This window comes from Colossoma macropomum, unplaced genomic scaffold, assembly GCF_904425465.1.
Source record: "Colossoma macropomum unplaced genomic scaffold, Colossoma_macropomum, whole genome shotgun sequence".
In the NCBI taxonomy this organism is placed as follows: Eukaryota; Metazoa; Chordata; class Actinopteri; order Characiformes; family Serrasalmidae; genus Colossoma; species Colossoma macropomum.
The window spans coordinates 8595963-8610052 of record NW_023494801.1 but is presented as its reverse complement, the minus strand read 5'-3'; the positions used below and the strand labels follow the sequence as shown (position 1 = coordinate 8610052).

The window sequence follows — 14090 nt, the reverse complement described above, 5'->3', positions numbered from 1 at the left end:
AAACCCTCCCAGTAGTTACACCCAGCAGTTCTGACCACAGAGCCGCGCTTGGTTGGGTGGTGGACCACTCTCAACCTTGCAGTGACCCCACTGTGCCTGATACAATCCTGGCATAACCACACACTACCATATCAGTGTCACTGCTGTGCTAAGAACAGACTACCACTCAGATAATAGTAACATCTGGTCAACAGTGCTCCTGTGGTCAGAAACCTCTGATGAATAGAGAGAGTGGGTAGCTGACATATTGCGCACATCAACTGATGGACTCTGTATTGTGCACTTGTAATCGGTAATTATTGTGGACATGTAAGGGTGGAGCTCATAAAAAGACCATTGAGTGGCACTATAAGGTCGGTGTTTCTATGGCCACTCTTTATGTTATTTAGTCCTCCTTTCCCAAAGAAATGTACATTAATAGTTTATATCATTCATAGTTTATTATCATTCACAATATACTGTAATAGAAGGCCGTGACCTGGGGGTGGCGCTGCTGCTGCCTTAATGCATCGCTGACTCTGCTGTGCTACGAGAGATTGGCTAACGTAACGTGAGATGTGGAAAACCAGGCTAGGCCAATCATATCAGACCTCGTAAGATGTAAGCCAATCACAACAGACTTCGTAAGTTGTAAGCCAATCATATCAGACCTGAGGTAGGGTCTCTAGGTTTACTGGCTCTTCTTGGCAACTGCTGAAGCTAAAGGCAGGATTTTGGCTGAAAACTCCAATATAAATAGTATAAATATGGATTGTGGCAAATTATGGTCAGTATAGCTGGCGATTTGGCTTTTACTCAGTTGTTTATAAGCTAGTTAGCTAACTTTGGGTTTACGTGAGGCAATGAAAAGGGTTTAAGCTAAGATTAACATTAACTGGCCAACTTGAGAAGCCTCACTTCATAGTGAGAGTGAGAGCGACAGAGATAAAAATAACATTACTGACAGCTCTTTATATTCTTTATTTTTATGTCTCTCTCCAGTATTTGAAACCAGTATTTGCCATATACAGTAAGTAAATGTCAGTGAATAGGTCATATAGTGTTGATCATAACACAATTTTTGTATTCCTCAAATCGTCAACCTGTAGATGGAAATTAAGAGGTGGCAGCTCTGTCGAAGGCCAGTCGGATGAGAAGATTTATACCAGTTAAAAAAATTGATTTATCTCTCATTATTTCTCTAAATTTTTCTGAGTTCAAAAAAAAAAATAATAATGTTTTACTAAACGCAAGAAGAGAGGGAGAGAAAGAAGCTGGAGGAGACTGACAGGCCTGAAGGAGCAGATCTGATGTAGGTAAGTGATCAAGAAAAACGCGATGAGTCCGAAGGCCTGCTGGTGACATCCCATATAAATAAAAACAATGCATGGCCACACCATATTAACATGTGGGAACGAGATCCTAATGCATGGCCACCACTTATCAAGGCATGGGAACGAGATAATTAAGTCGTGTCCGTGACTTAGTAAGGCATTAGAACATCATGCCTTATTAAGCTGTAGTCAAGGACTTTTTATCTCATTCCCACACCTTACTAAGCTGTGGCCAGGCAATAGGATCTTGTTCCCATGCATTAATATGGTGTGGCCATGCATTATTTTTATTTATATAGGATTTCACCAACAGGGCTCTGTAAGGAAGACTTGTTTAAGCTTTCAAATAAAATTGATGCTGAATTTAATTGAACTTAACTGAGAAAATATTTGTCACTCTGACCATGAAATTCAGTCATCCAGCTTATTGCCCTGACCTAATCACACTCTTTCTGATGGCACCAGCTGAGACTGATCTAATCTATAGTCTGCGAATGTAATAGTATATTTCGGACATTGCAGCTTCTCTCAGAGAGGAGATAGTATACCCCCCTAGTACAGGTTTAGCCCCACTTTCCATGAACCTCTAGCGACGCCGCTGGTGGATGAAGAGCATCATGGCAACGTTCTGAGAAAGCGTTACTGATGGTGATTGTTTGTCATCTTGGAAAAGCTGAGATGATTGCAGACAATTTTAGAAATCAGTGCTTTCAAAACTGCGTTGATCAACATCAGCTTTGGGTCACATTCCAACATTTTACAAGCTCCATGCTTATTTCTAAACGTCTAGCAAGAGGCGTCCACGTGCTCGACAAGGCCCACCTGATTGGTCCGCTCAGAGAGCGTGGGTAACGCCAGCCAATCAGAGTCTGATCCGATCGATAAGCCGCTGTTTCGGCGGAGAAACGAAATGGGACAGAACTGAGAGCTGATTGGCAGGAGCTGGCCAATCAGCGGGAAGATTTATCGGCTCAGTCTATCGTCTGACAGGAAGGAGGGGGGAAGAAAAGAAAAGGAGCGGTGAGGAGGAGAGCAGAGCACGCTGGCGGAGAAGAGGAGCGCGGTGAACTGGCGACTCTCTCAGGAGTTAGAAGCTCATTCATTCATCCTCTATCGGGTAAGTTAAAGCCTATCTTACTGCACGTTCTGCTAAACATAAACCAGAGTTTCAGCAGTGCTGTAGCTTAATTCGTGGAGATGAATCTGTTCTGCCACGGTTATTTTTACTTTATGCTGTGTCTGACCTGTTCCAGTGTCACAGTATGAAATCTGTGCGACGTTGAAAGCACGAGTCAAGGTGGGCAATACATACATACATCTAAATCAAACACAACAGTGTAGAAGTTTCAGATTTGTCCTGTATTAGCTTAGTTTAATGGCCTTTTCAAGGAAAGAATGAAGTGAACTTTTGTTTTTATAGTCATTTCCTTATGACAACACTGCACAAAGCACACTAAATCACTTTACTGTCTGTTTCCTCATACCATTCATTCGTACACTGCAGGTTAATGTAGCTTGTCAGTTTTTTTTCTGTATAATGTTTTTGTAATCCCACAAAGAATAGCAAGAAAATCTCTTTAGAGATACTTTTGTGGATGTAGTCTTGGACAAATGGCCAAATGATAAAATTTTCCGTCATAAAATCCTTTTTAGTCAAGGTTTAGGCCTAATCTGGTTCTGGGAAGTAGTAATATTTATGATCACTTGCTCTGGCTAACCAGTCAGAATGGTTTAGACTGTGTTAGTTATGACCATTCATCAGTCTAAACGAGAACCACAGTGATAATGCTGGCTGTGGACCTTGTTGTTGCTCCTCTAGCAATTTTATATACAATGTTAAGACATTTTCCTCATAATGTGTGTCTTCTCTGAAAGGCGTAATGATAAACTGGTTAGTAATTGTGATAGTGATATTAATTTTTATTACCAGGTCTGTTTTCATTGCTGTGAATAAAACTACCTGTCTTCAGAAGAGACCTGACGGTCGTGTCTCTGATGGTCGTACATTTTGAGACTCAAAATCATTTTACTGGCCAAATGTACTTACGTACACTAGGAACCCGTCCTGATATGTAAGTGTAGAATAAAAAATGAAGAAACATATTTTCTCTGTCTAAGAAAATCTTGACTTTTAATGTAAGTTAATCTAAAACCAGTTTGTATTGGTCCATTCATCATGACATTTTCACACAATGCGAAGGGCAGCTGGCATTTTCAAATAATAATAATAATAATAATAATTATAATAATAATAGAGTTCAAGGTTTTATCCCAGCAGCAGCATTTTGCAAAGATACAGTCACAAAAGATATCACAAAATCTACAGATTCACAGTAAATATGCCAAATGTACAGGTTAATTATAGAAGCCAATTGGTTTCATGCGCACTGCTGCTGATGCTGGAGAGAAATGAAAACGAGCTGGATCTGAGCTGGATAGGCTTTTTCTCTAACAGGCTGATGTTTTCTTTCCTCATTAAAGCTGGTTAGACTTAGAAAAGGTGACATGCACGTAGTGGATGCTATTGCATAGGCAGCTGGTGTTATATGTGTGAAACCTAGTCATATTTCACAACACTCTCAACCTGCTAAGATGTATAGTGTGATTGATCTGCTTCCTTCCTCTTCTCCTCTCTCTCTCTCTCCCCCTCCTCTCTCTCTCTCTCTGTCTCTCTCTCTCCTTCTGATCAATACAGAGAACACTCCCAGTAATATAAGTGATTAAACAGCAGACCCTGTAGCTGAAAGCAGCTCTAAAGTATCCCTTTAAAGTGGTAGTTCAGTAAAAAAAAATCCAATCTCCACAGTTTTTCACAGAATGTAGTCAGTCAGTCAGGACATGCTTAGTGTCTGAAGCTCCAGTGCAAAACTAAAGTATCAAATTTCAGATATCAAACTTGTCTTTGCTGATCAGCTACATTGAGAGTAAGAGGAAAATTGCCTTGTTATTTTTCACCAGTCTCTTTATGACAGGACTGATGGCTGATACTATGTAAACAGCTACTGATTACTGTCTTGTGTTACAGCATATCAGTTCCTGGGTCATGATGTTGTAAACATGTGATAAACCACAGCATGTGGGTGGGTGAGAGTGTATTCTTGCATCTCACAGCCCAGTTTTGACTAGCTGGTATAAACTGACCTTCTCGTTTGGCCTGACGTCTGATTTATTTGATGGTTATATAGGTCTGTGGCCTGCTGGGGTTCAGCTGTTTGTTAATCAGTAAATTGGACCGGTCAAGGACCTGCTAGTTTCTCTTAATTAAACACTTCTGGCTTAATTGAACACTTCTGTCTCCTACTCATGCCTGTCAAGGGCCTCTGAGTAGGTTTGATTTTGGATGTTTAGGAGAATGAGCTGGTGAGGGATGAGGAGAAGAAAAGGAGGCATGAAAAGACCCCTTTAATTGCCTGCTGTCAAGGGAGGGATATGAGATGTTTTGTATGCTTTGTTCAAAAATGTCTCACATTTATTGATCTGCTAATATTGATGAAGAGGAGAGGCATTTAGGTAGACTGTTTATCACTGTGAGTAAAAGCTGCCTCCTGTCTTCAGTTTATGATGGAAATCTTTTTGTTTCTTCTGATGGTAATACGTTTCCACCTAGACGATGCTTTAAAGAGCCAATATTTGTCATTTCTTGAATTTCATTTTTGCATAAAGTGCACTTTGTATTTTTTTTACCCACCAAAACAGTCTGAATTCATTTTTTGATGGATGATCATTTTCCAACTTCCCTTTATCCCTTAGAATTAAAAAAGCCTTTTGTGTTACTGATATATGTAAATGACCACAGTTCTGATTGACTGTCCCCTTTACAAATACATGACATTCATAAAGTGGTGCAGGATGAAAAGTATGGAACATACTGCTAAGTTTGAATGAATATAGGGAAAATAAGCTTCAGCGACTCCTTTTAGATTCAGGGATCCTTTGGAAGGCTACAGCAATCCATTTGCTTACTGACAGTGACAGCATTTAATCGTTTTCCCCACATCTTCCACTTTGATAACACCGACTATCTACAGTAACAACATTCTGTATCACTTCAGTGTCAGTGGGTGGAGCTGAACTGCTGTTAGCTGAATGGCTGGTCATATGTACATGTGTTTATGGCTGTGACATCACAACCATGATGAATTCAAAAGAGGCACCTTAGTTTCCATGTATGGACTGTGTAAACATTGTTCCACATAGTATATCAAACGTTTATTTCAATAAAGCAATGAAAATGAGATTTCCAATCATATATGACATTTAATTTGCACTGCTGCTGATGCTGGGGGGAAATGGAAAAAGGCAGAATCTGAAAATAGGCTCTTCTCCACTGACAGACAGGCATGTTCTCCTTCCTCATTAAGACTGGTTAGACCTTGTGAAGTAGGGACCTCTACGTGCACACTGTTCAAGCTGAGTGTTCGACCTTTTCTGTGTGCCAGTGTGAGTGTGCTTCTGACTTTTACTCACTTGCATATTATTAAGTGTTTTTTGAAAAGCTTCATAGCGTCCATATGAAATTTGCAGTCTCTCTGTATCTGTTTCACTGTTTAAAACGGTCAGCAGTGCAGTTTTTCTGTCATAATAGAGGTTTTCAGTTCAGATGGGGCCTTTCCTCTGAGAAGTGTCCGTGATGGAAGGGTCAGTGTGAAGCCCTTTCTGTCAGCTTCCTTTCTGCATTCTAATGCAGAACCCTGACAGGGTTCAGACAGGGGGCTGTGATGTCATCAGATGGAGGCAACAGCCTGCCCGTCACCAGGCCGCTCATGTGTGGAGCTTTTAGGCCCTTCAGAAAGAAGCCATGTTATGGTTTGGTTGTTAGGTCTAGACATTGGTAAGGCAAGGCAAGTTTACTTACATAGCATATTTTACAAGCGTTATTCAGAAAGTGATTTACAAAAGCATAAAAAATACGGATAGATTAGAGATGACATAGTTTTCAATGGGTAGCTGTATCAGGTCATTATTAGCAGAAAATGCTGGATTGTAAGTTAGAGGGGAAAAAAAATGAATTTAATCCAGTAACAGATCTATCCTGAAACAGCGTTGACTCACACTGTGTGATGTGATGTTGTTAACTGTGTATTTCTTTCTGTAGGGCAGTACAGTTGTTGAGTCCTTTGAGCGTGACAGCCTACTTTTTAGATCCAAAGTGATGTGTCTCAACTAAAAAATAGATCTTTCTTTTAAAGCGTAGTAGTTTCTAAAGACAAAATACTGAATTGATAATGGTTTCAATACTCATATTGGGAAAGTGGTTTCATGCCATCTCTAAAACAGAAAAAAGGTAACAAAATAAGCTTTAAACCTTAAATAAATTTAATTAAAGTTGCTGCAAGTATTTTCAAAATCACTACCACACATTGTGGTTCAGGGGTGTCCAATCTTATCCGGGTCTGTGTGGCTGCAGGTTTTGCTGGAATAAAAACCTGCAGCCACACATACCCAGATAAGATTGGACACACCGGCCCTTTGTGGATAAGATTGGATACCTCTGTTGTAGTAGAATGGTACTTAAAGTTTTTTGAAAATGTGATGTAATATTCTAGCAACTTGTTCTATTGCTGCTGTCAAAACAACAGTCTCCATTGTTGTTGTTTTTCATTTTTGACATAATATGAAAATACCATCTCATATATTGGGTAAAAATTTCATAACAAATGGATGAATAGCTGTGGTTCAAAATTAATCTGTATAAAGTCTTTGTACACTATTGTGCATTGAAAGACATGAAATGATAAGTTAATACGTTAAAATAATTTATCATTTCACAAATACAAGGTTTTGTTCCAGCAGTCATGATATGCAACTTTCCCAAATTCTTCTCCTAAAAAGCTGCCTATCTGGTTTCTGGCACTGTATGAAACTCTGTTATCTATACTTAATAACTCAACATGTTATCTATTACCTAATAACTCGACGTGCTTTCAGGCTAAGTTATGATAATTTGCAGAATGCTAATTGGTGTAGTACACACTTTTGATACGCTAGCCTCCATTGCAAAAGTGAAGAAGCCAGCTTCAGACACCAAACAAGTCTTGGCTGACTACATTGAGTGTAAAGGAAAAACCGTGTTTCATCTCTGCCTAAACTATTTCCTTTAGATAGTGGAGCAGTGATGGTTATTTTTGATTACTGCTATGATTTTGAAGAGCCAGGCATAGATGAGTCCTGAGTGATCAGACCTGTACAGTCTCCACTGTGCCTGATTGCACTGCACGCATCAATCAAACCCTGCTGGGCACAGTACAGAGCAGGCTGGGCGCTAATCATGTTAGCATTAGCATCAAGGCTATTTTTAGCTTTTGTTTTGGGGAAGGTAAAGAAAAAGATGAGCAGGCAGATACGAGGTGGGTGGGGTTAAAGGGTGAAGAGGGAGAGCGGAAGGAGGTTTGCTAACTCGGTATTTCCTAAGCGATGTTTACAGTGACTGTATATAAACACTGATGACTTTGTTTATTCTTTATCCTGTAAGTTTCCTAATATTGTATTGATGTATTCAATCCAGGAGTGTAAATCAGTGGCTGCACAACAATTTGATAATGAGTCTTTATATACATAATATATATATATATATATATATATATATATATATATATATATATATATATATATATATATATTAGCCAAAGTAACAGTGTATATATAAAATCATTTTTTTTCTTGATCAACCAAATATGCATTTGAAAGTCACTTGAGTCAAAATTACTTGCCTATATAAATAATATGGCTCTGATAAAGTAAGAGGTGATGGCTGTTTAGCACAATAAGTACAATTTTGCTGCATCATTTTGGTCCAGGTGTAGCAGCAGCATTCATACACAATACAGCACACATGCACTTACCTGCCTCACATTATTTACATCAAATAATTGCAAAACAGATCCACAAATCATGCAATCATGCAAAAGTCTAGCGTTTCCAATCATGCATTCTTACTATTATCAACTATAATGGATTCCAACATTTCAAAGCTGATGCGTTTGAATCAGCGTCTTCGGAGCGATGCTGGTGTATTTTTTAATTATCATATTTTCTCTTTCTTTCTCTCTCTCTTTCTCTCTCTCTCTTTCTCTCTCTCTTTCTCTAGTTCTGTGTGATCTAGCAATATGTCAGCGAAGGCCATCTCTGAGCAGACAGGGAAAGAGTTCCTGTATAAGCACATTTGCACCACTGCAGCCGTGCAGAACCGCTTCCGCTACGCTAACGTCACTGCAGACACAAACTGGGAGCAGCTGGTCCAGGACCATCCATGGCTTCTGACTGAGGTTAGTAGGAAAGTGGAAAAAAACTGTCCTATACAACTAAATACTTGATCAGATAATAGTACAGTTCTCAAATAAAAAATATGCTGAATACACAAATGTGACTTGAGAATACATTTACACTGTAGCAGAATGTGGACAATAGAAACAATACAATAAGCCAAAAATGAGTGCATGTTTTATTGAATATTGTAACTGACTGTTCTTGGTTCTCACATTTCAAAGTTGCCGCAGCTGATCTGCCTCTTTGAGCATCACTGTTTCTTAGTCTATAAATGTTCATAGATCAGCACCCCCACTCTGAGAAGTCTTACATATTTGACCCTTGGTTTCTGTATGGTCCTGTAAGAGGGCTGCAGTCTTCACTCCTCTATTCCTTTCCCTTTTTGGGCATCCCTCTGTCCTCATTACTTTTTTCCTCCTTCATATGCCCTTCTTCTTCTTAAATGGTGCACAGACAAGTCATTCAGTCACTGTTACAATCAGTGACTGTTTGTGGCAGCACAGCAGCACAATCTCAATGTGTTCAGCCTGTAAATGTACTGTGAGCTTTCAGTGTGTCCTGCTCCACATAAACACTACTGCTGCGTCAGTATCCCTGACCAGCATGCTGAGATATAGAGGGAGCAGTGCTGGAAGAAAGGAGAAAAGGAGTGGTCGTCATTACTGAACAGCATGCTAAGAATGAGCTAAGTAAAAGGAGCAGAGATCAAGAGCCCCATCACAATGTATCACTGCAGAGAAATCTCCCTCAGGAGCAGCTCTAAAAGCACTCTTAATCACCTTTATGGAGGAGACCACAGCGTAATCTTATTAGATATGACTCATCTTTCTCTCTCTGTCTCTCTGTCTCTCTCTCTCGCTTGCTCGCTCGATCTCTATCTATCTCTAAGATAGGACTGATTAGTAAATTGCATTAACGTCCACCCTCTCGTTCCCTCCTGGCCTGTCTCTCTCTGCAGTCAGTGTCCTCAGTGGTCAGTCTCTACGCGACACCGCTTACTGTTACTCCTGCTAAGGAGTTCCCGTAATTTTTTGGCAAAGGAAACACAAATTAAGTCATTAGGAAACTTTGCATCCCCAAAACAGTCTAGCAGAAGTAGCTTTAAAGAAGAAGGAGAAGAACCCTCAATTCCACCAATTTTCTTGAGATATTAACAAAGTCATTCAGACTGGTTTGATGTGAAATGATGGATTAGGGAGAAATGTACCGACTCAGATTTCTTTCTAGTGGTGGTGTCTACAGCATACATATGGCCATTTTATTTACTATGCAAAACGATCAGTGACCCTACACATGCCGTCTGGGTTGTTATAAGTAATGCTGATGTTGGTAAAATGCTGCTAAATCTGAAAAGTGTTTTTGGAGAACTATTCTGCCTTAATAATACCTTGCATGTACCGTGAATGAATTTGAAAAAAAAAGTTTTCAGAACAAAATCTTATCTTAAAACTACCAAAAACAATGTCTCAGATAACAGGCAGTATATTCATAACCATTATATGTAATACATTTCTGTGATGTAACTTTTAGAGGCATTAAAGTGTTCTGAGGTCTGGTTACCATCACCACCACTGTGAGTAATACTGATTCTGCAAGTTTCACATCAGACCACTCTGAATGACTTTGTTTACATCCTAACCATTTAACCGCTGATGTGGTGTTTTATTACACACCTCAGAAGAGCTCAACCAGTTTGCATTATGTCCTTGTAGTTACTGAATAATAAGCCTTAGTATGTAGTATGTATGTAAGCCTTGGTATGTAATATGAATAATAAGCCTTAGTATGATTTTAAGGGTCTAATTAAGCAGAGATGTTCACACAATGTAAAGGGCAGCAGGAATTCTTTAAAATGGTATAAGTTAGCAGGTTCTCCTATAACACTGTCAATGTATTTTTTTCTCTCTGCAGCGATTGGTTGTAAAGCCAGATCAGCTGATCAAGCGCAGAGGGAAACTAGGACTAGTGGGTGTGAATCTAGATCTACAGGGGGTGAAAGAATGGCTCAAACCTCGTCTGATGAAAGAGGCCACGGTAAGGTCACACATGTCTACACTATGCATTACACAGTCTGTCTGCATGGATGGGGAAAAAGACTGAGAGTGACAGTGTCCATCATTCAGTGAGCAGAAAGCCAGCTGATGTGTGACACTGAAAATAAGGATTGATGTGATGAAGTCCTTCCAGCTTCAAAGCGCCATAGAGGCTCAAATGCACAAAGAAACTGCACTCAATTCAGCACTCACTATCTTATCTGCATTCACTGTCGATTATATCAGATTCACTTACTGTATAGGTACACTTTGTAGTTCAGTTGAACGATTACATACTATAGACTGTAGTGTTTATCCGCAATCAGTAAAGGGGGCTAACAAAGTATGCAGAGAAACAGGTGAACTGCAGTGCACCACGTGGACCTGATAAAATGGACAGTGGTCAGATTACATGTAAATGTCAATAATATAACACATTCTCTACAAACATAAATATGCACAATATTTAATACACAGTTACTGTTTATTAATTGAGTTTAATGTATTGGGAAAAAAGAACAAAAAATATAAAATGTGCCATGACTTTTTCACAGGTCACATTTTATGTTTATTTTTTCCCCCAATATGTTAAATTCAACAAATAATCAGTAACTGTGCATTAAAATGTGCATCCTCTCTGTAAAAGATATGTTCACTTATTTGCACTTAGAAAATCAGCAAAACACGTCATTTGACCAGTGGTGCCCAAACTTCTGCACACGACTGTTTATAATAGTATATTTATGACATTCTTTTTTGTTCTTCCATTTTTCTTTCCCTTCTTTTCTCTTTTTTCTTTGTCTACTTTCGTTCTTTTTGTTTTATCATTCTTTTTTCTTTTGTTCTTTCTTCGTTCCTGATTTACTGCTTTTTTCCTTCTTTCTTCCTTCCTTTTCTTCCTTTCCTTCCCCTTTTCCCTTCAGCCCATTCAGTGTTTTGTACTGTAGCTCTGTAATGTGCCTCTCTCTAAATGGACTCTTGTCCCTGGAGGCTCTTGACTCCGTTTTCTCTGCTTTTCATTTCTCCGCCTCGTCATCCTCCCTCACTCTCTCTGAAATGTCACCTCTCCTCGCTGCTTTTCTCCTGTTGATTTATATCTGGAGCCCTCTCGCTCCGCTGTTGTGACTGTGCAGCAAATGAGATTTGTGTGTGTGTGTGTGTGTGTGTGTGTGTGTGTGTGTTGCTTGCAGCGATGACTGTCCAGTTTTTCTTTTTTTTTTTCCTTTGTGAAAGCCTGAGCGGTTAGGTCCAGTCATTAAGCTGTAGTTTGGCGTGTCACTTCAAGTGTAAATGCTGTTGAGAAACACAAAGCCACTAGACTGTGTGACTGTGTTCTGTACACAGTTCCTCTCCACAGTACTTTTTTTTCTTTTCTCGGCTTTTCTTCTGCCTTCAGTTAGGTGTTAATTAAATTTGGGCTTCGCTGATACGAAAACTGTCATTGGTTCAGCCGATTTGGTCAGACTCTGAAGATGAGACTACACAAAATTCCCAAACTGTCAGTTGGTCTGTGTGTGGAGCTGGAGAACCAACTGCCGGCTGTGCAGCGAGTGAGCGGAGCTCGTTACTCTGACGTAGCAACAAGCTGCTTGTTAAGGAACTATAATTTGGAGGAAGGCATTGCTAACAATAAAACATATTAAATGCCACGTTCACGACCCAATTCATTGATTTCTTACTTTATTTATTTAACTGTTGTATAAAAGAAATAGAACACTCAAGGTCGTGTGTTATCGCCTTCAGCTCGTGCCTGCGACCAAATCACAGGCGTGATGCTATCTCGCGATAACACACTCCCTCTCGTGTTCTATTACTTAATAATACCCCCTTTATTAGAGAAAGAAAAACTTTTTTTTTCCATTATACGCCACTTTTTTTCTTTTTTGAAAACTTGTTGTATCTAAAGTTGTTACAAATGGATATACAACATTTTGGAATGAATTGTTCAAATATACATTGTGAATGTGGATAATGGATAATTATGGATATAGATAATTGTGATGATTGGCAATAGTTTTATCAGCCAAAAGTTGCATCAGTCATGCTCTGATTAAAAAAGTCACTGAAAAGACAAAGCGCACTTGTTGTTCCTTTAGTTTCAATACAAAAAGTGCTTCTTCCTGATATTTAATGTACTCTTCTCTGTTAACATCAGTGTCTCAGTGCTGTTGTTGATTTAGATTTTTATTTTGTATGTGTCACAAGCTACTCGTTTGAAACTCGAGATGTATGAATATGAATATATATATATATATATATATATATATATGTATGTGTGTGTGTATATATTTATATATATATATATATATATTACTCTGGTATAACATTCTGATGCAACAAATCAATACTAACAAAGTAACAGCAAATTCATAGTGATGTAAGCAGCATTTTGAATGTGTGCAGTAATTATCACAGCACACCCAACAAAAAAGACAGCATGGAGCCTCTTTTAACCAGTGCTAGAAATCGCAGGAGCCTACAGAAAGCTCCAGTTCCACATGCTGATCCATTTTTCTCTGACCGGAGTGGACATGAACGCACACCAACTACTCTAAGGGCAGATTTAAAGTTTAAGGAGACCTTCAGTGTAATGTACCTTAATGTACCTTCAATCATCATGTAAATCACTTGAGGATCTCTAAGTTATTCAGATCTTTTTCTCTCTGCATGCTGGCCCAAAGCTGATGACTAACTCTTTTCTCTGTGTCTCAGGTGGGGAAGGCCAACGGCATCCTGAAGAACTTCCTGATAGAGCCTTTTGTCGCTCATAAGCAGGTGAAGCCCTGATTTAATCTGCATGAAAGAGAATGTGTAATGAGTTCTTAAGAGTTTAGCCTTAGGATCATTTCACAGGAAGCAGTCATCTCTGCTTTATTATGCATGTTTTAAACAAAGAGCCAAACGCTTCTTCTTCTTCTTCCTACGACAATCTGTAATAGTTGCTGTCAAACCAGAATGAGCTGGAAAGTATTTACAAATGTTTTCCATCGTATGACGGAGGCGTCAGAGTATCCGACTGTGATTCACACTTTATAAACTAATTACATAAGAATTTTCTGATTTCTGTTTCTTTGTCTCTCCCTCTTTCTCTTTCAGGAGGAGGAGTTTTATGTATGTATTTATGCAGCGCGTGAGGGGGATTATGTGTTGTTTCATCATGAGGGCGGGGTCGATGTGGGTGATGTCGACTCTAAAGCTCAGAAGCTGCTGGTGGGCGTGGACGAGAAGCTCCGCCCAGATTTTGTCAAACAGAAACTCCTCACGCACGCTCCAGCAGACAAAAGAGAGTGAGTGTCAGCACGGCAAAAGATTGAGCACGGAGAGGTGGATATGATTTGAGCAAGAATAAAAGAACTTGCTTTAAGCTTTAAGCACTAGTCTCACACTCTCAAGCCCCTCTTCATTCATGGCCAAAAGAAAGACCACAGATCTTGAAATATGGTCAGTCATATTCAGGTGGGAAATAATTCCGGGCAGG

At 39.3% G+C, this 14090-nt stretch overlaps 1 protein-coding gene across 1 annotated transcript in view; it reads left to right on the top strand.

The window, feature by feature from the left end:
* The first annotated feature begins 2298 nt into the window (after positions 1-2298).
* Positions 2299-14090, top strand: part of aclya (ATP citrate lyase a) — a 41731-nt gene continuing 29939 nt past the window's right edge. The window contains exons 1-5 of the mRNA XM_036589936.1: positions 2299-2430; positions 8401-8578; positions 10491-10613; positions 13325-13387; positions 13709-13899. Of these exons, the coding sequence (XP_036445829.1) occupies positions 8420-8578; positions 10491-10613; positions 13325-13387; positions 13709-13899 (536 nt within the window). The 5' untranslated portion in view covers positions 2299-2430; positions 8401-8419. The remainder of the gene's footprint in view (positions 2431-8400; positions 8579-10490; positions 10614-13324; positions 13388-13708; positions 13900-14090) is intronic.